This window comes from Melitaea cinxia, chromosome Z (assembly GCF_905220565.1).
Source record: "Melitaea cinxia chromosome Z, ilMelCinx1.1, whole genome shotgun sequence".
Taxonomy (NCBI): Eukaryota; Metazoa; Arthropoda; class Insecta; order Lepidoptera; family Nymphalidae; genus Melitaea; species Melitaea cinxia.
Window position 1 is genome coordinate 22354732 of NC_059424.1, and position 23928 is coordinate 22378659.

At 41.1% G+C, this 23928-nt stretch overlaps 1 protein-coding gene across 1 annotated transcript in view; it reads left to right on the top strand.

Moving 5' to 3' along the window:
* The window catches only part of LOC123669038 (titin), a 128101-nt gene extending 106907 nt beyond the window's left edge, over window positions 1–21194 (top strand). The window contains exons 39-54 of the mRNA XM_045602703.1: window positions 400–2919; window positions 5425–7584; window positions 7730–7774; window positions 8278–8388; window positions 8708–8860; window positions 9086–10057; window positions 10474–11850; window positions 12580–12867; window positions 13355–13496; window positions 14123–14835; window positions 15301–15603; window positions 15730–16026; window positions 17114–17218; window positions 18834–19028; window positions 19827–20129; window positions 20491–21194. Of these exons, the coding sequence (XP_045458659.1) occupies window positions 400–2919; window positions 5425–7584; window positions 7730–7774; window positions 8278–8388; window positions 8708–8860; window positions 9086–10057; window positions 10474–11850; window positions 12580–12867; window positions 13355–13496; window positions 14123–14835; window positions 15301–15603; window positions 15730–16026; window positions 17114–17218; window positions 18834–19028; window positions 19827–20129; window positions 20491–20684 (9878 nt within the window). The 3' untranslated portion in view covers window positions 20685–21194. The remainder of the gene's footprint in view (window positions 1–399; window positions 2920–5424; window positions 7585–7729; window positions 7775–8277; window positions 8389–8707; window positions 8861–9085; window positions 10058–10473; window positions 11851–12579; window positions 12868–13354; window positions 13497–14122; window positions 14836–15300; window positions 15604–15729; window positions 16027–17113; window positions 17219–18833; window positions 19029–19826; window positions 20130–20490) is intronic.
* Window positions 21195–23928: the final 2734 nt, after the last annotated feature.

Genomic DNA, 23928 nt, shown 5'->3' on the forward strand with positions numbered 1-23928 from the left:
AAGTTACTGAAGGACCGTCGCCCGATGAAGAGGAAGTGACACCATTGGATGTTGTTGAGCTTCCGGAGGAAACGTCTGTCGAAGTGATCGAGACTCCTGAGGGTAAGTCGATTAAAAGAAAAATAACGAAACGTACGATTAAAAAGAAGGTAGGTCCTAGGGTTGACACTACACACACAACACTTACACAAGACGACGATATTTCGTCTGTCATCACAACACACACTACACAAGAATTTGTTGACGACACAGTCACACCATTTGACGATTCATTGAAACCGGTTACCGCTAAATTGGTCGAAGAAGCTCCCGAAGAAGTTAAGGTTACGGAAGTGGTTTCACAGGAAGGTGAGAAGAAAACGGTCAAGACGACAAGACGCGTTATCAAAAAGCAATTAGGACCGAAACAAGAAGTAACCGAAATAACGACCGTCGAAGAAGACGGTGAGAAACCTGTTACGACTGTTACAATGACGGAGCAAAAGGCGCCGGAAGAGGAGGAAGATACAAAGCCGGCAGAAATAGTCGAACTGCCTGAAGAGACAGTCGTGGAGGAAGTAGAAACGCCCGAAGGCAAACCGAAACAAAAGAAAACGACCAAGCGTGTTATCAAAAAGAAGGTTGGACCTAAACTGGAGACCACGGAAATCGTAACAGAAATAGTAGACGATAAGTCACCTGTCGTATCTGTACACAAAACAGAAGAGTTGATTGACGAATCGCTCACGCCCTTCGAGGATTTAGTGAAACCCGACAAAGCTCAAGTGATCGAAGAAGCGCCAGAAGAAGTTAAGGTGACACAAGTCGTAACCGAAACCGGTGATACGAAAACGGTTAAGACTACGAAACGTGTGATGAAGAAGCCCAAGGGTAGTAAACAAGAAGTTACCGAGATTATAACCGTCGAAAAAGAAGGTGAAGAACCAACGACAACCGTAAACGTTACTGAAGAAACGTTGCCCGATGAAGAGGAAGTGACACCATTGGATGTTGTTGAGCTTCCGGAGGAAACGTCTGTCGAAGTGATCGAGACTCCTGAGGGTAAGTCGATTAAAAGAAAAATAACGAAACGTACGATTAAAAAGAAGGTAGGTCCTAGGGTTGACACTACACACACAACACTTCCACAAGACGACGATATTTCGTCTGTCATCACAACACACACTACACAAGAATTTGTTGACGACACAGTCACACCATTTGACGATTCATTGAAACCGGTTACCGCTAAATTAGTCGAAGAAGCTCCCGAAGAAGTAAAAGTTACGGAAGTCGTGTCACAGGAAGGTGACAAGAAAACGGTGAAGACGACGAAACGCGTGATCAAGAAACGGTTGGGGCCAAAACAAGTGGTAACTGAAATAACGACCGTCGAACAGGACGGTGAAAAACCTATTACGACTGTTAATGTGACGGAGCAAGAGGGTCCGGTAGAGGAGGAAGATACCAAGCCGGTAGAAATAGTCGAGCTCCCTGAAGAGACAGTCGTGGAGCAAGTAGAAACGCCCGAAGGCGAACCGAAACAAAAGAAAACGACCAAGCGTGTTATCAAAAAGAAGGAGGGACCTAAATTGGAGACCACGGAAATCGTAACGGAAATTGAAGACGATAAGTCACCTGTCGTGTCTGTACATAAAACCGAAGAGTTGATTGACGAATCTCTCACACCCTTCGAGGAATTAGTGAAACCCGACAAAGCTCAAGTTATCGAAGAAGCGCCAGTAGAAGTTAAGGTGACACAAGTCGTAACCGAAACCGGTGATACGAAAACGGTTAAGACTACGAAACGTGTGATGAAGAAGCCCAAGGGTAGTAAACAAGAAATTACCGAGATTATAACCGTCGAAAAAGAAGGTGAAGAACCAACGACAACCGTAAAAGTTACTGAAGGAACGTCGCCCGATGAAGAGGAAGTGACATCATTGGATGTTGTTGAGCTTCCGGAGGAAACGTCTGTCGAAGTGATCGAGACTCCTGAGGGTAAGTCGATTAAAAGAAAAATAACGAAACGTACGATTAAAAAGAAGGTAGGTCCTAGGGTTGACACTACACACACAACACCTACACAAGACGACGATATTTCGTCTGTCATCACAACACACACTACACAAGAATTTGTTGACGACACAGTCACACCATTTGACGATTCATTGAAACCGGTTACCGCTAAATTGGTCGAAGAAGCTCCCGAAGAAGTTAAGGTTACGGAAGTGGTTTCACAGGAAGGTGAGAAGAAAACGGTCAAGACGACAAGACGCGTTATCAAAAAGCGATTAGGACCGAAACAAGAAGTAACCGAAATAACGACCGTCGAAGAAGACGGTGAGAAACCTGTTACGACTGTTACAATGACGGAGCAAAAGGCGCCGGAAGAGGAGGAAGATACAAAGCCGGCAGAAATAGTCGAACTGCCTGAAGAGACAGTCGTGGAGGAAGTAGAAACGCCCGAAGGCAAACCGAAACAAAAGAAAACGACCAAGCGTGTTATCAAAAAGAAGGTTGGACCTAAACTGGAGACCACGGAAATCGTAACAGAAATACTAGACGATAAGTCACCTGTCGTATCTGTACACAAAACAGAAGAGTTGATTGACGAATCGCTCACGCCCTTTGAGGATTTAGTGAAACCCGACAAAGCTCAAGTGATCGAAGAAGCGCCAGAAGAAGTTAAGGTGACACAAGTCGTAACCGAAACCGGTGATACGAAAACGGTTAAGACTACGAAACGTGTGATGAAGAAGCCCAAGGGTAGTAAACAAGAAGTTACCGAGATTATAACCGTCGAAAAAGAAGGTGAAGAACCAACGACAACCGTAAACGTTACTGAAGAAACGCCGCCCGATGAAGAGGAAGTGACACCATTGGATGTTGTTGAGCTTCCGGAGGAAACGTCTGTCGAAGTGATCGAGACTCCTGAGGGTAAGTCGATTAACAGAAAAATAACGAAACGTACGATTAAAAAGAAGGTAGGTTCTAGGGTTGACACTACACACACAACACCTACACAAGACGACGATATTTCGTCTGTCATCACAACACACACTACACAAGAATTTATTGACGACACAGTCACACCATTTGACGATTCATTGAAACCGGTTACCGCTAAATTGGTCGAAGAAGCTCCCGAAGAAGTAAAAGTTACGGAAATTGTGTCACAGGAAGGTGAGAAGAAAACGGTGATGACGACGAAACGCGTGATCAAGAAACGGTTGGGGTCAAAACAAGAGGTAACTGAAATTACGACCGTCGAACAGGACGGTGAAAAACCTGTTACGACTGTTAAAGTGACGGAGCAAGAGGGCCTGGTAGAGGAGGAAGATACAAAGCCGGTAGAAATAGTCGAGCTCCCTGAAGAGACAGTCGTGGAGCAAGCAGAAACGCCCGAAGGCAAACCGAAACAAAAGAAAACGTCCCAGCGTGTTATCAAAAAGAAGGTTGGACCTAAACTGGAGACCACGGTAATCGTAACGGAAACCAAAGACGATAAGTCACCTGTCGTGTCTGTACACAAAACCGAAGAGTTGATTGATGAATCTCTCACACCCTTCGAGGATTTAGTGAAACCCGATAAAGCTCATGTCATTGAAGAAGCGCCGGAGGAAGTCAATGCCACCGAAGTTCCTTCAATTGAAAAAAACAGTATTAAAAAACAAAGGGAAGCACATGTAGCTCCTGAAAAAACGTCAATCGGTGATTTTGATTCTCTTAAAGGTAAGTTTTGTAATAAAAGGCTTTCTTCTACAAAGTTATTATATTTACGCATAATATATATTTTACCAGTTCCAGCAACTCACAATTAAATAAATATTGCTCCGGTTGTTCAAAAATACGATTTCTTTTTTATTTATGAATATATGGTCTTTTTTTCTTTTTTCTTTGACGCAAACCTTGCCCTGGCAATGACGAACTGAATTAAAAATAAAGATCGTTATTGATGTAATCGTTCGGAAGTGTTGCGAGTGCACATATATCGACGGATTACTTACATTTTGATCACATTTCGTACACATTTTCTTTTTAAAACTATTCAAACATATTTTAGTTTATGACACGTTAAAAATGTGATAAAAAAGTTGCTTTGTACTATAAATTATGTTCTTCAACCATCTCACTTGCTCTCGCCTACAAAAACAAGATGCGGTATTATTAGTCTTTGTTTTTGTGATTGTAATTAAAATAGTTGTCTTACCCCATCACATACACATGTACACATCACTACACATACAAAACACACATAAAACGCATAAACAACAGAATGAAATACGTGTACATTGAAGCATTTATTTTAATTAGTATATTTTTATAAAAAAGATGTTATTTTGTACAGGAAAGGTATGCAACTTAAGTTGTTTTATACCATAAAAACTCACCAAATAAAAGTATCTTATTATATAGTATAACTAGCTGACTTGGCAAACGTTGTCTTGCCGCTAAACGGTATTTAAAAATAGGGGTTGGTCGTAGAGGGTTGGGAATTTAGGGTTGTATGTATTTTTTAATGTTGTATCATAAAAAAATAAAAAATAAATAATTTATCTGAAAATTAAAAAAAAATTAGGGGTGGACTACCCTTAATATTTAGGGGGATGAAAAATAGATGTTGTTCGATTCTCAGACCTACCCAATATGCATACAAAATCGGAGAATCGGTCAAGCCGTTTCGGAGGAGTTTTAACTACAAACACCGCGACACGAGAATTTTATATATTAGATAAAATTAATATAATGAAATATAAAAACGTAATTAATAATTATGTTATATGTTATAAAATATTTGACCCATTTGATTTTTGCTATTAATAAATCGATTAAATAAAATGTGACATTCAGCACTATTCGAATCTACTTTTTGCTTCCCGACCAAAATGAAAGCATGGTTAAATAAAGTATAATTTTAATATATAATGTATTTTGATTTATCCTTTTAAAAACTGGTGTTCTAACATTTTCCTTGATTATGTTTCACACTTTCGTCTCAACGTTTGTACTATTATTTAGGATATTTTCCGGTTATTGCTTGAAATAACAAACGCAACTATTTAGAATATTGAAAATTAAATATTGTCTGTCTGAGTAGCACTTAATCTTTGTGGGTTTTCTTCTTTAAGGAGAATCACAGTTGAAAAGAAAAGTTTTAAAGCATACCAATGTTAGTAAAAGGTTGCTCACTATTTGTAGTATAAAAAAACAGCGAATAATTTATTTTAATTTTATTTCAGCTATTGATGTTGTTCCTTACAAATTGTATAAACCCTTAAGCTTAATTATGTAGGTAGTTGGTCTTTACGTATAATTTACCTAAAGACCAACTACATAAATAATAATGTAAATTTAGGTTTTTATGAGATAAAATATAGTAAAACAACAATTTTAAATATTATAATAGCCGTCACTATTATATTGCATATTATCTGATTACAGAAGTAGAGACATATCCAACAAAAGATGAAGAGATTACAGCAAAATCGCCAGAACGAGAAATTACGGAAGTTGTCAAACAAATGAAAAAACCTAAACTCTTACCTCAAAAGCTGGAACGTGGTTCTTTGAAAATAAGTAAAGCCCAATTTGCGGAAGAAGTGACACAGCCTCAGTTCTCTAAAATTAAATTGAAGAAGTCAACTGTGAAACCGAAACAAGAGCCGACGGCTTCAACATTACCTAAAGTCCAATTAAAAAGTCGTATCAAGTTTATAACTGATTGGCCACCAAAGGATTCCAAGCCTATAATAACATTTTTGGGAAGCGTAAGACAAAACGGTGAATTATCTAGAAATATAAAAGAAGCATCTAAAATTAAGAAGAAACCTCTGAAAGTGCCAGTGCTTGATGAATTAGACAAAGTTGTGTTAGAATCGCCTGAAGATTATACTAATAACTACGTGGCTGAACCTATAGATAAGTCAAAAGAATTAGAAAAAGACGTTGAACTACCGACAAACGAAGTAGTAGATAAAAATAAAAAACCGGAACTACCTGAGACTGAGTCAACAAAATTAGACGAAGTAAAAGAAAAACAGCTACCTACAAAAGTTGACAAATCTAAATCGCAAGAAGATGTAAGCAAAGTAAAGAAAACACCAAAACTGAAACCTATGACAATAGAAGAAATAGAAGTTAATAAACCCCAATACGTAGAAAAAGTCGAAGAGCCGCAATTTAAAAATTTGAAACTGAAAAAAGCTGTTTTGAAACGAAAGCCAGAAGACACGGTTGTGAAAATACCTAAAGTACAACTGAAAAGCCGTATTAAATATGTGACGGAATGGCCTCCTCAAATTATAAAGCCAAGTATCTCAGTTTTGAGTAGTGTTCGGCAGAATGGTATTCTTTCAAGAAACATAAAGGAGGCAGCTAAAATTAAGAAAAAAATTATTAAGGAACCAAAACTGCCTGAAATTCAAAAAACTGAATTAGAAAAGCCACTGTTTACGCATGAGGATATAGTAGATGCTGCAACAAAATTACCCGATAAAGAAGTTACGAGCGAGTCACCTAAAATTACCACGAGAGTTGATGAAGTTCCTGATAAACCTCTTATACAACAAAATGAGCCATTGAAGGAAATACAAGTAGAAGATGTAGAGGAAGATAAACCTTATGAAATCAAGAAAGAGGAACCGGAGGAGATAAATGAAGAGGAACCTCAAAGCGTCACTATCAAACCTCGACGTGCGAGTGTGAAAAAGATCGAAGAAATAACCGATGAAGTAACAATAAAGAAAAAATTGAAACCTATTCGTAAGTCGTCTGTGACTTTACCAGAAATAACAGAACCAGAGGAAGTCACATTCAGGCCTAAAAGTGTAAAAACTAAAGAAGACGTTGAACAAGAATTTAATATTCATTTAGATTCCTATCAAGAAGAGGAAATCTCAATGTCCAGTAAAGTCAAATTAAAACCTCAAAGGCAACCAACATTTAATGAAGAAGCTAATGAAGCGTCAATAAAATATTACAAAGAAAACGAGGATGATGATGAAGTCGACATCGTCGAAATCATTGATAGCGAAGACAAGGAGGAAAGCTCTAACTTCACTATGCCATTGAGAAAACCTACTTTGAAAAAGACTTCAGTGGAATATTTGGACGACATAGTAGAAAAAGTTAATGTGCCTAATAAAAAAACATTAGATAATGGAACGGAATTCACTGAAAATGTTACATTCGACTTGGGCAAACAGCCGCAATACGTGGTTGATAATCAAGAAATTGCTTTTGACGTAAAACAACAAGTAGATGAGTATAAACACGAGGAGCTGTCGCTGTCAAGTAATATAAAACTAGCGTCAAAGAAAAGACCAACAATATCTGAAGCGGCTGATGAAACGTCGATTCGACTAGAAAAAGAGGTCGAAGATGACAGCAAAGTTGAAGAGATCATTATCAGCGAAGCTGAATCAGAGGAAAATGTCGAAATGGTTTTGAGGAGGAAGCCCAAAAAATCTACCTACGAAGTGAGTGAAGTGGAAGAGCTAAGTGTTGACTTCAAACCGAAACGTGCTCCGAGCAAAACATTTGAGGAGGGAGAGCTCACAATATCGACTAAGCGCAAGCCGAAGAAGACAGCTCAAGTCCAAGGTAATCTCTTAGAAATTAAATACTTATTTATACTTTACATAGCTTTTCAAACATTTTGATTATTATGAAAAAAAAAGATGAGATTTTGTACAAAAAAATAAGTCATTTAAGAAATATGTTTCGATTAAATTAATGTAATTCACAGAAGCGGAAGCATCAATGAGCATAGCTAGAGAGCAAGAGTTCCCAGGTAAATGAATTCTATACTCCAGATTTTTTAACTAAGCTTCAGCCTGTAAATTTCCACTACTAGGCTTAGGCCTCTTGTCCCATGTAAGAAAAGGATCATAGCTTAATCCACCACGCTGCTCCAATGCGGGTTGGAAGATATATTCCCTACTATGAGTAACGATCGCTATCAGGTGTACATGATAACAACCGGGACCGACGGCTTAACGTGCTCTGCGAGGCACGGTGGGGAGACCCACAAGGCCTGCACACTGTACTGATTGAACACCCAGACAAACACCACCAACACACGGCAAACGCCTGTATGGCCAATATAAATGTTTGTCATGTGCGGGGATCGAATCCGCAACCGCCAGCGCAACAGGTACAATCCATGGCCGTAATCGTTGCGCCATCGCGGCGTCTCAGATTTTTTAACTATCGGTTTATTTTATAGTTGTTCGTGAAAATTTGTTTATGAGAAATGTGTTTGTGGCATTAATTATTTTTGTTTTAAATTATTAGAAACTCCAGTCAACGTCCGATGTGGTGACACCGTCTTCGCCGTTTACTCTTACGTTGCAGAAACAGACGAGGCTATAAACCTCGTCGAGGGAGAAAGATTATACATATTAGGTGAGTTTATTATTTGTATTCATTTATAAATCTCACATTAAACATATAGTATTACAGCGAAAATTACATTATTATTACTACACGTCATAGTTTACTGGTTTCTATTATTATAACACTAGTGGTCACCCAGAGGTCGAAATTCGACCATAATTGATTTAAATTAGAACATTAAACAAATACACGGTAATGGGTTGAATGTTTTTATTTGTTGATTTCATGTTACAAGGTTTTTGCTTCACGTATTAATATATAGATACTCTATTAGTTTCAACGCTGTGCCTGGTTGATGGTAATATAAATATAATCACATTGTTTGCAGAAACTACTAATCAAGACTGGTGGTTCGTTCGCAAACACCTCACGGAGGAGAAGGGTTGGGTGCCGGCGCAGTACTTGATGGACGAGGCGAACTACACGCTGTACCTGCAGAAGAAATTAAATGAAAAGATTGACAAACTGCCCGTTTTTGAAAGTAAGTTGTTATATTTTTCGATGAACTAAAATATCCTCAGTGTCATAATTCGAACCTGGTAACAGTTCTCTCTACAATTGCCTATTTTTACTATATAACTAAAATTACAACAAAAGTAATCCATATGTAAACAATTCACAATTAAAACTATGTCTAGTGTGTTCTGAACTTAATACGAGTACAACGCAACGTCATCGTTTATTAATCATTGAAACATTCTTCTAGAACCGACGTCTGAGGAACAAGCGATTGCGCCCATATTCATTGAAAAGCTCCGCCCTAAGCACACTCCCGACGGCGCTACCGTGCAGTTCGAGTGTCAGGTCGAAGGGTACCCCAGACCGCAAATAACGTGGTTCAGACAAACGGCTATAATTAAACCGTCTCAAGACTTCCAAATGTATTACGACGACGACAACGTGGCTACACTAGTGATCCGCGAGGTGTTCCCCGAGGACGCCGGAACGTTCACTTGCGTCGCTAAGAATGCGGCTGGGTTCGCCTCTAGTACAACGGAACTGATTGTGGAGGCACCGCTGTCCGACCACGGCTCCGAGATGACCATTCTGTCCAGGAAGAGTCTGTCCAGGGAGTCATCCCTCGCCGACATACTAGAAGGCATTCCTCCGACGTTCTCCAAGCGCCCCAAGGCGCAGTGCGTCGACGAAGGCTCCGAAATATTCTTAGAGTGCAGACTAGTAGCCATACCGGAACCGGACATAGCGTGGTTCTTTAAAGGAGAGGAAATAATGCCCGAGGACAACGTTTCCATTGCCACCGAATCCGATATGCACATGTATTGTAGTGTTTTGAAAATATCGAACGTTAAAAAGATTCAAGAGGGTACGTACACTGTTCTCGCCGTCAACAGGGAGGGCGAGGCGAGCTTACCGATAGTTCTGAAAATTAGAACAGGTGACAAGGAGAAGCCACAGGTCATAGAGCCTCTCAAGAGCATGACGATCAGAGAAGGAGAGAGCGTCGTCCTGACCACTCAAGTAGTCGGAACTCCAGAACCCAAGGTTTCGTGGTACAGAAATAATAAACCCATTAAAGGCCTCACACAAAAATCCGATGGTGACGTTCATTCCATAACTATAGTTAAACCGAAGAAAGGCAAAGACGATGGCATTTATACTCTTAAAGCAGTTAATTCCGAGGGCACGGCAGAAACTAGTGCGGTCATAACTATCGAAGGTACGTCGTTCACGAAATATTAAAAATAATCATCCAATTATTTGAGTGTTAATTTAGTCTAAATAGAAAAAGAGATATATATATATTTTTGTTATTATTGATTCCTGTTCAAGTTCGTAATTTGGAACTACTAACATGTTTATTGACATGCGTTGGCGTAACGGTCACAGCATTGGTTTGTGGCTATTGCGCTGGCGGTTGCGGGTTCGATCCACGCATATGAGAAACATTTGTATTGGCTATACAGACGTTTGCTGTGGTCTGGGTGTTTGTGCAGTCCTTGTGGTTCTCCACGCCAACTCGCATTGGAGCAGCGTGGTGGATTAAACTCTAATCCTTCTCCTACATGGGGAAAGAGGCCTCTGCCTAGTAGTGGGGTATTACAGGCTGAAGCTAATATGTTTATTTATTTTCAGAATCAACCGAGGAGAATGAAGAACCGCCTCTATTCATTAATAGATTCCAAGAACTGACCGTTAAAGAAAAGGGAACGATACGCTTAACCGCGAAGGTCACCGGGAACCCCATACCGTTGATAACGTGGTACAGGAACAACCAAATACTTACTCCCAGTGATACTGTCACCCAGAACTTCGACGGTGAGAACATTGAACTAGTTATTACAAACGTCGATTCTGAAATCGATTCTGGAGACTACAAGTGCGTCGCAGCGAACACGGCTGGCAAGGCGTCACACGGCGCTCGGGTTACCATCGACGTTGAAAAAGTAATGTTCGTGAGGAATCTCAAGAAACAATACGAAATCGAAGAGGGGAAGACGGTGATTCTGGAATGTGAGACGTCTCACACAGTGTCTACGAAGTGGTACCACGACGACAAGGAGCTGAGCGGCATGGATCACAGGGAAATCATACAAGAGAGCCGCATTCACAAATTGAGGATAAAAAGATCTAAACTGTCCGACAAAGGAACCATCAAGTGTGTGGTTAAGGACCAGGAAACGAAGACGAAGTTGATCGTTCACGAAACCGTGCCTGAGTTCGTTCGCAAGCTGCAAGACTTCGAGGTCAAGGAGCGGGACGTGGCCATATTAGAAGTAGAAATTAATTCAGAAACCGCCGACGTCGTGTGGGAAAAGGACGGCGAGGTCATTAAGCCGAAGAAGAGTAAATACGACTTGGAGAAGCGCGGGAATGTGAGGAAGCTCTACATACGAAACACGTCCGTACACGACGAGGGCGAGTACACTTGCAAGTTGAGGGACGACGCCTGCACGGCCGAAGTGACCGTGGTGGAACTGCCGCCGGAGATCATCGAACGGCTCCGGGACCAGAAGGTCAACAGGGGGAACAAGGCCACGTTCGAAATCGAGCTCACGAAGGGCGACGCCCTAGTCGGCTGGTTCAAGGATGGCGAGGAGATCCAGTTCTCGAACCGCATCCAGCTCACGATCGATGGGAAGAGGCAGAAACTAAAGATATATGACTGTTCAAGCGACGACGAGGGCGAGTACTCGTGCGAGGTGGGCACGGACCGGTGCGCGGCGCGGTTGACGGTGGTTGCGCCGGTGGTCGACTTTACGTTGCGGCTGCCGGAAGTAGTGGTGGTGCCGGCGTTGCGGGATGGTCAGTTGGTGGTGGAGCTTCCGGCGCCCGACTTGGAAGTGATCTGGTTCCGTCGCCAGTCGCCGCTGTGTGACTCGGAACGCGTGGCGCTGCTGGCCGATGGCTGCCGACGCTCGCTGGTACTGCGTCGGTGCACTGAAGCCGACCAGGGCGAGTACTCGTGCCAGTTGGGAGACGCGCGTTGCTCCACCTGGCTTAAAGTCGAAGGTCAGTGCTCACACTTTAAACGCATTCATTGCACTTGCAATGTATGTATTAGTGTTTGTATTTTTTTTATTTAAACTCATTTTACATTAAAAAAAATTTTTGAATATCATATCAAAAATTGACCGCTCCAGCAGGGATCGAACCCGCGTCTCCGACTGACCGTGTCGGCGCTCTAGCCAATTAAGCTATGGAACGATGTACCCGCTAGAGCGAACTCTTTGATATGATGATTTTTATTTTCGGTTTAATAATAGTTAGTCAATTTTTGATATGATATTCGAAAATGTTTAGAATTCCTAATGTGTGGAACACAAAAATAAAATCGTACATATTAAAAAAAAATTACAGTAATACACTCCAAAAATCGCTGAGATTTGTCCTGAGTGTTAAGTTTGTATACAGTTCATTTAGACAATTAAAAATAAAGTGGGTAGTTCTACAAATTAAAGTAAGTAGGTATCTTTTAATTAGGTGTAAATGCGTACGCAGGGAACTTAGTTGTTAGAATGTAATCTTAAAATTCAATGCTAAATCATATATTTTGAAATTTTGTGCACACGCTTAACTTAAATGACAATGCATAACACTTAGCTATGAGACGTCATTCTAAATTCAACATGGTGAACACCCATAACGATGGAGTAGTTATTTTTAATGTTGGTAATCCCATAACTCGAAAAACACTTTAAAATAATAAATATATAAAACCGCTAAATATTAAATTTACAGTGATCGAATTCGCGCCCAAAATCTTGGATTACGAGAAGGTGTATAGAGTGAAGAGAGGCGGCGACGTCACGCTGTACGTTCAGTACGAGGCCAATCCTCGGCCCAACGACGAATGGGTCGTAAATTCGAAGATCATAAAGAAGTCCAAGCACACGAAGCCCTCTATCGACTCTATGGCGGCCAGCCTCACCATAAAGAAAACGGAAAATCCGGACGCCGGCGTTTACAAGCTCAGGCTTGAGAACAACTGCGGCAAAGTAGAAGTCGACATCGAAGTCGTCGTCATAGGTATTTATTATAATTATATTTTTTAAATGTATTATAACTTATGTAATTATCTTGAGAATTGAAATGAAAATAAATTGATTTCTTCCACGCATGGTCGTGGCTCAACTAGCTGCGCTGTTTAATATATTTGCTGTCTCTATTGTTTTCTCTACCGCTACGGTGTGTTGGTGCATGTGCCGTGTCGTCCGGGTTCGATTCCCGCTCGGAGTGGATTTTTGTGTTTATACAAATATTTAATTCCGGTCTGGTTGTATGTCCTTGTGGGTTTTGCCACCGTCCCTTGGAGAGCACGTTAAGCTATCGGTCCCAGTTGTTATCATATCCACCTCTTTCATAAACGTTTTCGTAACATCCAAAACGACATATTTGTACAAATACAAACATGTATCCCGAGCGGGACCGAACCCGCAAACCGCCCTGTTTAGGCGTCTACGTACACCACTACACCATAGCGGTTGTCAACATATATTTGTTATAATATCCACAGATATCCCGGCGCCGCCTCGCGAACCTCGCGTACTCGAGGCGGACGATCATTCCATCAACCTGTGCTGGAGGGAACCCGTGACCTGCGGCAACGCTGACGTCGTCTGCTACATCGTGGAGTACCAGGAGGAGAACACGTCAGAGTGAGTGACCACATTTTTTGTATCACTGGGTTGGCAAAGAAACATATTGTCCACCTGATAGAAAGTTCACCGTAGCTTATAGACGCCTGCAAAACTAGAAGCATCGCCAGCGCTTTGCCGACCCTACCCCCAGTTCCCCCAGGAGCTCTGGTCACCTTACTCCCACAGGAACACAAGACTGCTTGATAACAGTATTATTTAGCTGTGGTCTTCTGTAAGGTCGAGGTACTACCACAGTCGGACTGCTCTAGATTTTGAGCAGGAAATTCCTGCTGTGCTCTACCTCAGTTGAAAGTCTGCCTCGCCTCATCTATTAGCTTTCAAAACTTTGAGTAGCTCGTTGGCGCAAATTGTAATGCCCCCCTGCTTTCTGTTCTAGAGGTTGTGGGTCGATACCCGCCTGATTTTAAGTGTAATATTTGTATTTACTTATATATATATATATTTATTAAACAATATAGCTCTATCAATCGGCTGTTACCCAACACAAGCATTAAGTTGCTTACTTTAGGAACAGACTACCGCGTGTATACGATATCGTTAGACGATATTTGTTTCTATGTTTATATTTAAATGCTAGTACAGTACGTTTGATATTTCATTGCATTGTTTAAATTTCCGTGCAGGTGGGTCTCGATAGAAAATATAAAGAAGACTCAGTGCTGCGTCGAGAACTTAAAGACGAAGTCCTCGTACAAGTTCAGGGTGTTCGCCGTCAACGAAGTCGGTGTCAGCGAGGCCTCCGAGAGTACGGAGTACGTCCGCGTTGAAAGAACTTCGGATCGCCGACCGCCAGTAGTGGAAAGACCGCTCGAGGATACCTTCGGAGCGCCAGGCGAAGACCTCGAGCTCACGTGTATCTTCGGAGGCCACCCCGTACCGAAGATCACCTGGTATCGAAATAACGAGCTACTAAAAACGGCCCGAGCGACGTACATCAACAGAGTCGCGACGCTTTCGATCTCAGTATCAACGAACACCGAAGGCCAATACAGATGTGTGGCGGTGAACGAGCTCGGTGAAGCCGAGACGTCCTGTGTATTGGAGTTACGTTTGAAACCCACGGTGGAAGTGGAAGAGGAGCAGCTCGACCAGAGACTCGCTGTGGGTGAGATCTGGAGGGTAGACGCACTTGTGGGGGGTGAGCCCCGCCCCACTGTCAACTGGTACAGGGATGGGGTGCGGCTAACTACCGCTTCGGGCCTGGACATCGTCACCAGGGACACCTCCAGCGTCATCACGATATCGAGTCTCCAGAGATCACATTCCGGAAAATACACAGTCGAGGCGGTCAACAAGGCCGGCTCTGCGACTGTGGACGTCAACCTTAAAGTATTCGGTGAGTTTTTCCTTTTATTTCGACGTCATTCGGTACCCGTTTGTATAATCTCACATATGGTATTAAACACGTAGCTAGTAACGAGAAAGATAAGTTACAAATAATTCTCATTCGACTTGAATATATTTACGAAATAATAATTGTTCAATTACACAATATCCACTAAATAATTTTTGTAGTAAAACTTCTTTACGAATGCGTGACGTAAGCGTTACAATGAGTGCGAACGGAAGTTGAGAGGTCGTGTGGTCTAAAGCACACTCTATAAATATAATATAATAATTTTTCAGCACACTCTTTTTTCTACTAAATAATTTTCCAAAATATAACTTCCAAGCAGGTCGATGCCAAGACAGAAATCACGCTCAATTTAGTTATCCGAGTAAACATCGCTGTATTTCACTATAATTAACGAAGGCAAATAAATTGTCAATTAAATTTTAATTCGTAATGATACAATTCCAGACAAACCGAGCAAACCCGAGGGGCCCGTGATCCTGCGCGAGATAAGCCGCGAGTCCGTCACTATCGAATGGAAACCGCCCCTGGACGACGGCGGGCTGGAGCTTACGAAGTACGCCGTCGAGAAACTGGAGCCTCAACTGGCCCAGTGGGAACGCGTAGCTGACGTGGACCGCTACATCAACTCCTATTGTGTCCAACGCCTCAACGAGAACTGCGAGTATATGTTCCGAGTGATCGCCCTCAACCCAGTCGGGGCCTCTGACGCCCTCGAGAGCGATCCCATCGTCATCAAACACGCTCTAGGTACCCTTCACTCTTTTAACTTATCGACGCCATTTAATTGCAGTCAAACGACAATCGCTATTATTTTTTGTTAAGAAGTATGTACGCTTCAGAAATATTTTATTACCTCAATCTCATTTTTTCCAGACGTGCCGTCGCCACCACTGGGGCCGCTCGGCTTCTACGGCGTGACAGACGACTCTGTCACCATCACGTGGCATCCGTCCGAGAAAAATGGCGGTTCAGCCATCATCGACTACACCGTCGAGATCAAGCAGGAGGGCCAGAAGTGGAGACACGCTGCCACGTCGACCACCACATTCGCTAAGATCGAAAAACTCACGGCGAACGCGACCTACTCCTTCAGGATATACGCCAGGAACGAAATCGGCACGAGTCTGCCCTACGAGTCCGATGAGAAAATCACCGCTGGGAAGACTTTATGTAAGTCAATCCCGTTTATCTGTACAAAAGAATCGCCTAAATATTAAAACTTTACTATTGACACTTGTATTTTTCGAGTTACCATAAGTCTCAAATAAAACGTTTGGTCAATAAAAATGGTAAGCCTGTGATTTTCCCTTGACAGTATTGAATGAGGTTTCGATAATTGATACAATAATGTATTAGAAAGAATCAGTAAGCCGGATGGGAGGGATTGGTTCTGAAGGTGGATAGATACGGTGCCGCTGGCAGTGGTTAACTGTATGACTGCCCAGGGATTAGCTCCGGAGGTGGATAGATACTTGGCAGTGGTTAACTGTATGACTGCCCACGGATTGGTTCTGGAGGTGGATAGATACTTGGCAGTGGTTAACTGTATGACTGCCCAGGGATTGGTTCCGGAGGTGGATAGATACTTAGCAGTGGTTAACTGTATGACTGCCCAGGGATTGGTTCTGGAGGTGGATAGATGGCAGTGGTTAACTGTATGACTGCCCAGGGATTGGTTCCGGAGGTGGATAGATGGCAGTGGTTAACTGTATGACTGCCCAGGGATTGGTTCTGAAGGTGGATAGATGGCAGTGGTTAATGGCCAGTTTCAATACTCTATCTATCTCTAAATTTGCTTACTAGCGATAGATTTTTGACACAATTTATATGGAGTTAACGTCAAAATTCTATCTCTAGTAAGCAAATTTAGAGATAGATAGAGTATTGAAACTGGCCATAACTGTATGACTGCCCAGGGATTGGCTCCGGAGGTGGATAGATACTTGGCAGTGGTTAACTGTATGACTGCCCTGGGACTGGTTCCGGAGGTGGATAGATACTTGGCAGTGGTTAACTGTATGACTGCCCTGGGACTGGTTCCGGAGGTGGATAGATGGCAGTGGTTAACTGTATGACTGCCCAGGGATTGGCTCCGGAGGTGGATAGATACTTGGCAGTGGTTACCTGTATGACTGCCCAGGGATTGGCTCCGGAGGTGGATAGATACTTGGCAGTGGTTAACTGTATGACTGCTGAGGGATTGGTTCCGGAGGTGGATAGATACTTGGCAGTGGTTAACTGTATGACGTGTCCACAGCGCCGCCGTCGGGGCCGCAGGGCGTTCGAGCTGGTGACGTCACGGCGCGCTCTGTAACCTTGCAGTGGGAGCGCCCCGAGAGCGACGGCGGCAGCGCCATCACCAGTGAGTCCGCCAGCCTTACATCCACATATTTATTCTATATGTGGTAGCTTGTTTTTAGCTTTTTTTTACCCGACTACCAAGGAAGGATTATGTTTTTCGCGCGTATCTTGTATGTATGTATGTAATATTCTTTACTACCTCATATTTCCAGAACCACTGAACGGATTTACATAATTGAGGTATCGTTAGGTTCGTCTTAGCTTTTTGTTCAAACATGGCGGCTGCACGACGCCATTGTAGTTAATGAAAAAAAAATTTTTTTTCTCGAATACTACAATATGGGTATCAAATTGAAGGGCACAATACAAGGATTTTAAACAGGTATATCATGATTATTATTTATTCATATTCTGTATTAATTATAGTTATAATAAGCTGTAAGCTATCCTAATAAAAAAAAAAATATATATATATATATGTGGGATTGAGGATACCAGCAATGAAACGAAGTATCACTATAACACGTTTATTGTAAATCAAGTATTGTGTTCCTGTTGGTGAGTAAGGTGACCGGAGCTCCTGGGGGGATTGGGGATTGGGTCGGCAACGCGCTTGCGATGCTTCTGGTGTTGCAGGCGTCTATAAGCTACGGTAATCGCTTACCATCAGGTGAGCCGTAAGCTTGTTTGCCGACCTAGTGACATTAAAAAAATATACCTAATTCACCGTGCACCCGCTCGCTCGTTAACCCTTTCTCTAATTCAAATCTATCACGGCCGAACACACTATATCCCTTTCACTCATTCTTCCTTTCATTCACACTTCACAGATTAACTATTTATTTGTATAAATTATTCACATTCAATAATCATTCCACATATATGTTTATATATTATTTATCTATATCCTAATACGTGAAGAACTTTATAGCCTTTTTACGGAAATCGCGCAGACGGAGGAGAAGTATGAAATTTCGCATACAGCTGACTCGGCGGTCTTGCCGCTAAACGCTATTTAAAAATAGGGGTTGGTGGTAGAAGGGTGAAAATTTAGGGTTGTATGGATTTTTCAACGCCAAATCATAATAAAATAAAGAATAAATAATTTATCTGAAAATCAAAAAAAAATTTTTTTGGCGTGGACTACCCTTAACATTTAGGGGGATGAAAATAGATGTTCGATTCTCAGACATACCCAATATGCACACAAAATTTCATGAAAATCGGTTAAGCCGTTTCGGAGGAGTTTAACTACAAACCGCGACACGAGAATTTTATATATTAAATAGAGAAGGAGTGCAAAATGCTATTTTTTTTTTTTACAAATAACATTACACACACAACCTAGATACAGTAGTCTATGACAACAGAACCTTAAAAATATTCGAACTTATAATTTAAATTAAGTATGGTCGAATTCCGATGACTGGGTGACCGCTATATATATTACTAGCTGACCTGGCGAACTTTGTACCGCCTTCTTTATTTTTTTCTTAAATATAATAATTAATATATCAAAATAAAATATAGCCTATCTTTCAAGTTGGATCGAACTGCACATGGTGTGCGAATTTTATTATAATCGGTTAAGTGGTTTAGGAGTCCATTGAGGACAAACATTGTGACACGAGATTTATATATATTAAGATTATATTAACAAGTGTCGTTCCTAACAGACTACATAATCGAGTACAAGCCGGAGTCGAGCAAGACCTGGTCGAAATTGGCGACGGTGCCGGGTTCGGTGCGGTCGCGCTGTCTGGAGAACCTTCGGGAAAAGGAGGCGTTGTTGTTCCGTGTCGCCGCCGAGAATATGGTGGGAGTGGGCCCCCCCACTGCCTGCGACCTTGTACGCCTCGAACGATACGCCAGTGAGTACCGTTTGCTTACAATACATGCAAATATATTGCTAGAAGAAAGGAATTTACTTGTTTAGATTCTTTTTTCTATTTTACTGATCTAGTAAATTTGTTTTACTTAGTTTTATAAATATATAGTTATTGTTCAGTTTACAGAGTTAAAACAAAAAAAATCTAAAATAAAAGTAGCCTAAGTTCAAGTTTAAGCCGTTTCAGAGATTAGCCGGAAAACAGACAGGTAGACAGACAGACAGACATAAAAAAATTATAAAAAATGTCATTTTGGTATATGTAACCTATATACATAAATTTAAATTCACTATAAAACGTTTATTTTAATATTACAAAAAGACACTCCAATTATATTTATTTGTATAGATGTAAAAACTGTCTGCGATTTGCTTTCTTTCAAAATGCATGACCTGCTGGTAAGCGGTTTCCGATGTCAAAAACTTCGTTACAAGCTCCGGATAGCTCGTGATCCGGAATTTACTATGTAATCGACGCATCGCTCATCTTAGGCTGGTTTTAGATTATGGTATATCTAAACTTATAGGCTTTTTTATACAAGTAGGTCGGCAAAAAGGCGTACGGCTCACCTGATGGTAAGCGATGACCGTAGCCTATAGACGTCTGCAATAATCCTAATTCTTCTATAGGCTTAGACGTCTTCTGTGAGGTCGAGGTACTGCCCCAGTTTGTCTACTCTAAATTTTGAGAAGAATTTTTCCTGCTGTGTCCTAACTCTATGACTATCATCGTTCTAGTCGTCTGTGCGACTGCTAACTAAAATCGCTATGTTACTTCCAGCGGTCCCGTCCCCGCCCACCGGCCCACTCGAGATCCGGATGATGGGCAACATCGTGACGACGGCGTGGGGCACTCCAGAGTGGGACGGAGGCGCGCCACTGCTGGGCTACCACATCGCCATCCGCGACGTCACCAAGACCATGTGGATGGAAGTCGGCAAGGTGGACGTCCACAGCCTCAAGTTCAACATCAAGGACCTGAGCGAGGACCACACCTACATGATCCGGATATACGCTAGCAACGAGATCGGACTCAGCGAGCCGCTCGAGTCCGTCGAGCCCTTCAAGGTCATACCTTGTGGAGGTAAGTCCGAGTGCGCTGGGGGGTGCAATAATTCTAATAATACACAGGGACGTACTTATCCTAGGGCCAAACAGGCCCGGGGCAGTAATCTGCGAGGGGCGGCCTAAGCCGTAATAGAGACGTGAAAAAATAATCGATTTTTACAAGAATCGATTATTTAATGTAATCGATTTGTATCGAGAAAAAAGAAAGATTTGCTGAAAAATAAATTGACAATTTAATTAATTACTTACTACTTACTTACTAACCTTAACTTACGGGGCTAGCTCTACTGGCCCGTGGCTCTGAACCTGTCTGAGCCTTACGTCCCTGCCGCGAAGTAAGTAATCGTGTATAATAATTAACGTTATGTATGTGACAGAGTCTCAAGCGGACGAGGAGGTGGGCGAAGCAACGGAAGCCACGGAGCCGTCGTTCAGCACGCAGACGAGCACGTCCTGGCTTCGTGAACACAACATGGACGCGGACATCCGGTCCTACGCACGAGCCTCGCTACTGCGGCGGGACGAATACTTCTTCCGGATCTGGCTCTACGCCAACCAGCTCTTTAAGTGATCAGAGCTACACGCCACGTACAGATAGGGTTGCCAGGTCACCTTGACAGTTTGATCTGACATTTGATGAAGATTTTATGTGTCACTATTAATTAGAAGCGCACATTAAATAATATTAAAAAAAAAAAATTAAAAAGACCAATAAAAGCCTGGCACCCAAAAAAAAAAAGAGAAAAAAACAAGCGATATACAACATTTCTATAAAAAAAATGTAAAAAAAATGATTGACTGCTTGTTAGCTGCCAGCTCGACGACCCGGCAGCCGCGTCTGCGACGCTACTCACCTGTGATATTTCATGTCTCATAGTCACGGATAGACTATTTATTTCTATTTATTTCTATTTATTGTTCACATTTGTTTGTTAGTCGATATTTATTGTTTAGTCGATATTTACTGTTTAGTCTGTGGGCCGACGGCGCGGGGGGAGACGTTAATATAGGTGCACACGGGAGACCCGCGCCGCCGACCACTATTTGTACTTCAAAACTTTGTAATAAATCATATTAATAATGAGTGGCTTTAATTATATCCTTACACTTGATATATTTCAAATAACAAGTTAAACACGATTGAGGCTCTTAAAATAATGTATAGAAATAAAATTGAACGTTGCTAAGTGTATAACTGGAGAATGGCTCGACCAATTCGTCTTATTTATTTTTGTATGTTCCACTAAAAAAAAAATTAAAAAAAAAATACTATTATCTGTAGACGGAACGAAGTCTGTCCGGGCAGCTAGTTCTGTAATAAATTTCAACCCTACTTTATTTACTCGGATACAAACATGATGAATAAAACGCAACAATGGACAAATAGCGTCACAAAGAAACAAACGCATAATGTACAGGAGAGAACGCGATAGACATTAACCAGTATTTTATATTCTCGCTGGCTACTTTTCGGAAGTCACACTTCTGCCGTATGCGAACTGCACACACTTTTATTTATTCATTATTTTATATTAAGCGCATTTGAATAAAATCTTATCTCAAAAGATTTTTTACTTGTAATTTATTAATATTCTCATTGAATGCGCTAGCGTGCTATCATAAAATAAACATCATGCACTCGTATCTATAACTTACAGAGAAGCGTAACAAATCCGTAATCTGTTGTTTCCGCTTCCGTTGTGTGATCCTTAACCGATTTCGATGAAATAATAAACAATATCGCGCAATAACAATCAATCGCGCGTTTCTATGGCAACAGCGGATCGAACTCGAGCAGAGAACGACGATGCGAGGCCTCTATACTCGCTAGATGCACTGCTTCTCAAAGACTACAGAAGTAAACAATCATTACATAAATACAAATAAAAATTTAAAAAGGTTTACATTAGAATAACTTGTAAAGGTGATGATATTTTGATACAAGAAGTAATGATTATAACAATTAAAAAAAATTAGTATTCTCTCGCGCATTCTTATTTATTTCGTGTATTTTAACTGAGGTGGTTACAGCATCAAAGAATATAGCCATCCCTTCTCTTCCCGTGGGTGTCGTAAGAGGCGACTAAGGGATAACACAATTCCACTACCATCTTGGAACTTAAAAGGCCGCCCGATGGCGGGATAGCCATCGAAAGGCTGGTTTTGAAATACACAGGCCAAAGACGGGCAGCAGCGTCTTCGGTGCGACAAAGCCAGCCCTGCGGTCACCAACCCGCCTGCTCAGCGTGGTGACTATGGGCAAAACACATGAGTTTACGCCATTTTTGGCGTAAACTCATCTCTAACTTACAGAATATCAAAGCTGAATAATATTCCTGTCAGTCAGGCGACCAGATCTCCTGGGATTGGAGGATCGGCAACGCGCTTGCGATGCCATCTAGTGTTGCAGGTCTATAAGCTACGGTAATCGTTTACCATCAGGTGAGCCGTACGCTTGTTAGCCGACGTAGTTGTATAAAAAAATCGTAAAAAAAAACAATGAAACAGTCGTTTCTCTTATTCGTGTCATAAGTTCGGGAATGACGTCGTAACGTTGGTTGACTATATATATTTCATGGAAGATATTACTAATTTTGTACCAAAACACAGTTTATATATTAGGTATTTTAGTAAATGCGCAGTTTCTTGTCGATTCTGCAGAATATACATTCCGAACCGGCTTTATTTTAACAAAAATAATAAACATTTTTAAAGTTTTAATTAGTAAAATGACGATTCGAATGACGATCGTATTTATTGACGGGTTATATTTAACTTTACCATTTTGTTACTTTTGATTTGTGCTTCGTTCTTACATCATACTATTGTCCAGTCCTATTCGAATTTTCACTCTGAATGCTATACGTATGGAAAATTAAAATTAATCAAAATAAATCAAAAGAATAATAATATTGTTCTAAATCATTAATATGTCCAATGTCACAAAAGTAAAACCAGTTTAGTTGAATCAGTTAATTTAGAATGCAAACATCACAATCGTGCTTTTGCGCTACTTTACTGTCAGGCGCTTTTTCAGTTATTATAAGTTGTTTGTAAGTATACTGTATATTAGAGTTATCGCGTATATTACGGATGTCACAAGTGAAATAAAATTAGTATTATAATTTAATAGAATAATTTCGTTGCCAGAGAGCAGTCGTTCACAGGCTGAAGGAGAGGTGAATGCACACAACACCGCTGCCTTAACGTTTCTAACTCAGTTCAATCGTTATGGTTGTTTATTTTTTTTTTTTTTTTTTTTTTTTTTTTTTTTTTTTTTTTTTTTTTTTTTTCTTTATTAAAGAGCTTTGCCGCTACTGCGACTATGTCGCTCTGTTATTATACATTTATGTTAATACAATTACATGATTGATTGAACTTCATCGACCAATTTATACAATTTCTTTGCCGAAATAGATTCTGGTTTTGTCAATATACTATTACATTCTCCGACATTCGTATAAAACAGTTTATATGGGAAAAATTGGCGTCTTCTGGTTTCGTTCTTAACACATTCCATTAATATATGATAGGCATCCTCTACTACTCCACAAACTGAACAATTAGGGTGTGGAGTTATACCCATCAAATGGCCAAATTTATTGAATGGAATATGTCCAGACCGCAATCGTAAAGCGGTGACAATGTCTTTTCTGTTCAATAACACTGTGTCTATCCAAGGTACATTGAGTGGGTGAGGTTGTATGGTCCGGTACCAGATGCCTTTGTCTTTCGACCTTTTATCAAAATATTCTCTCCACAAATTAATGCATTTATTTTTAACTATGTGTAAACACTCGGAAAAAATAGGCCTA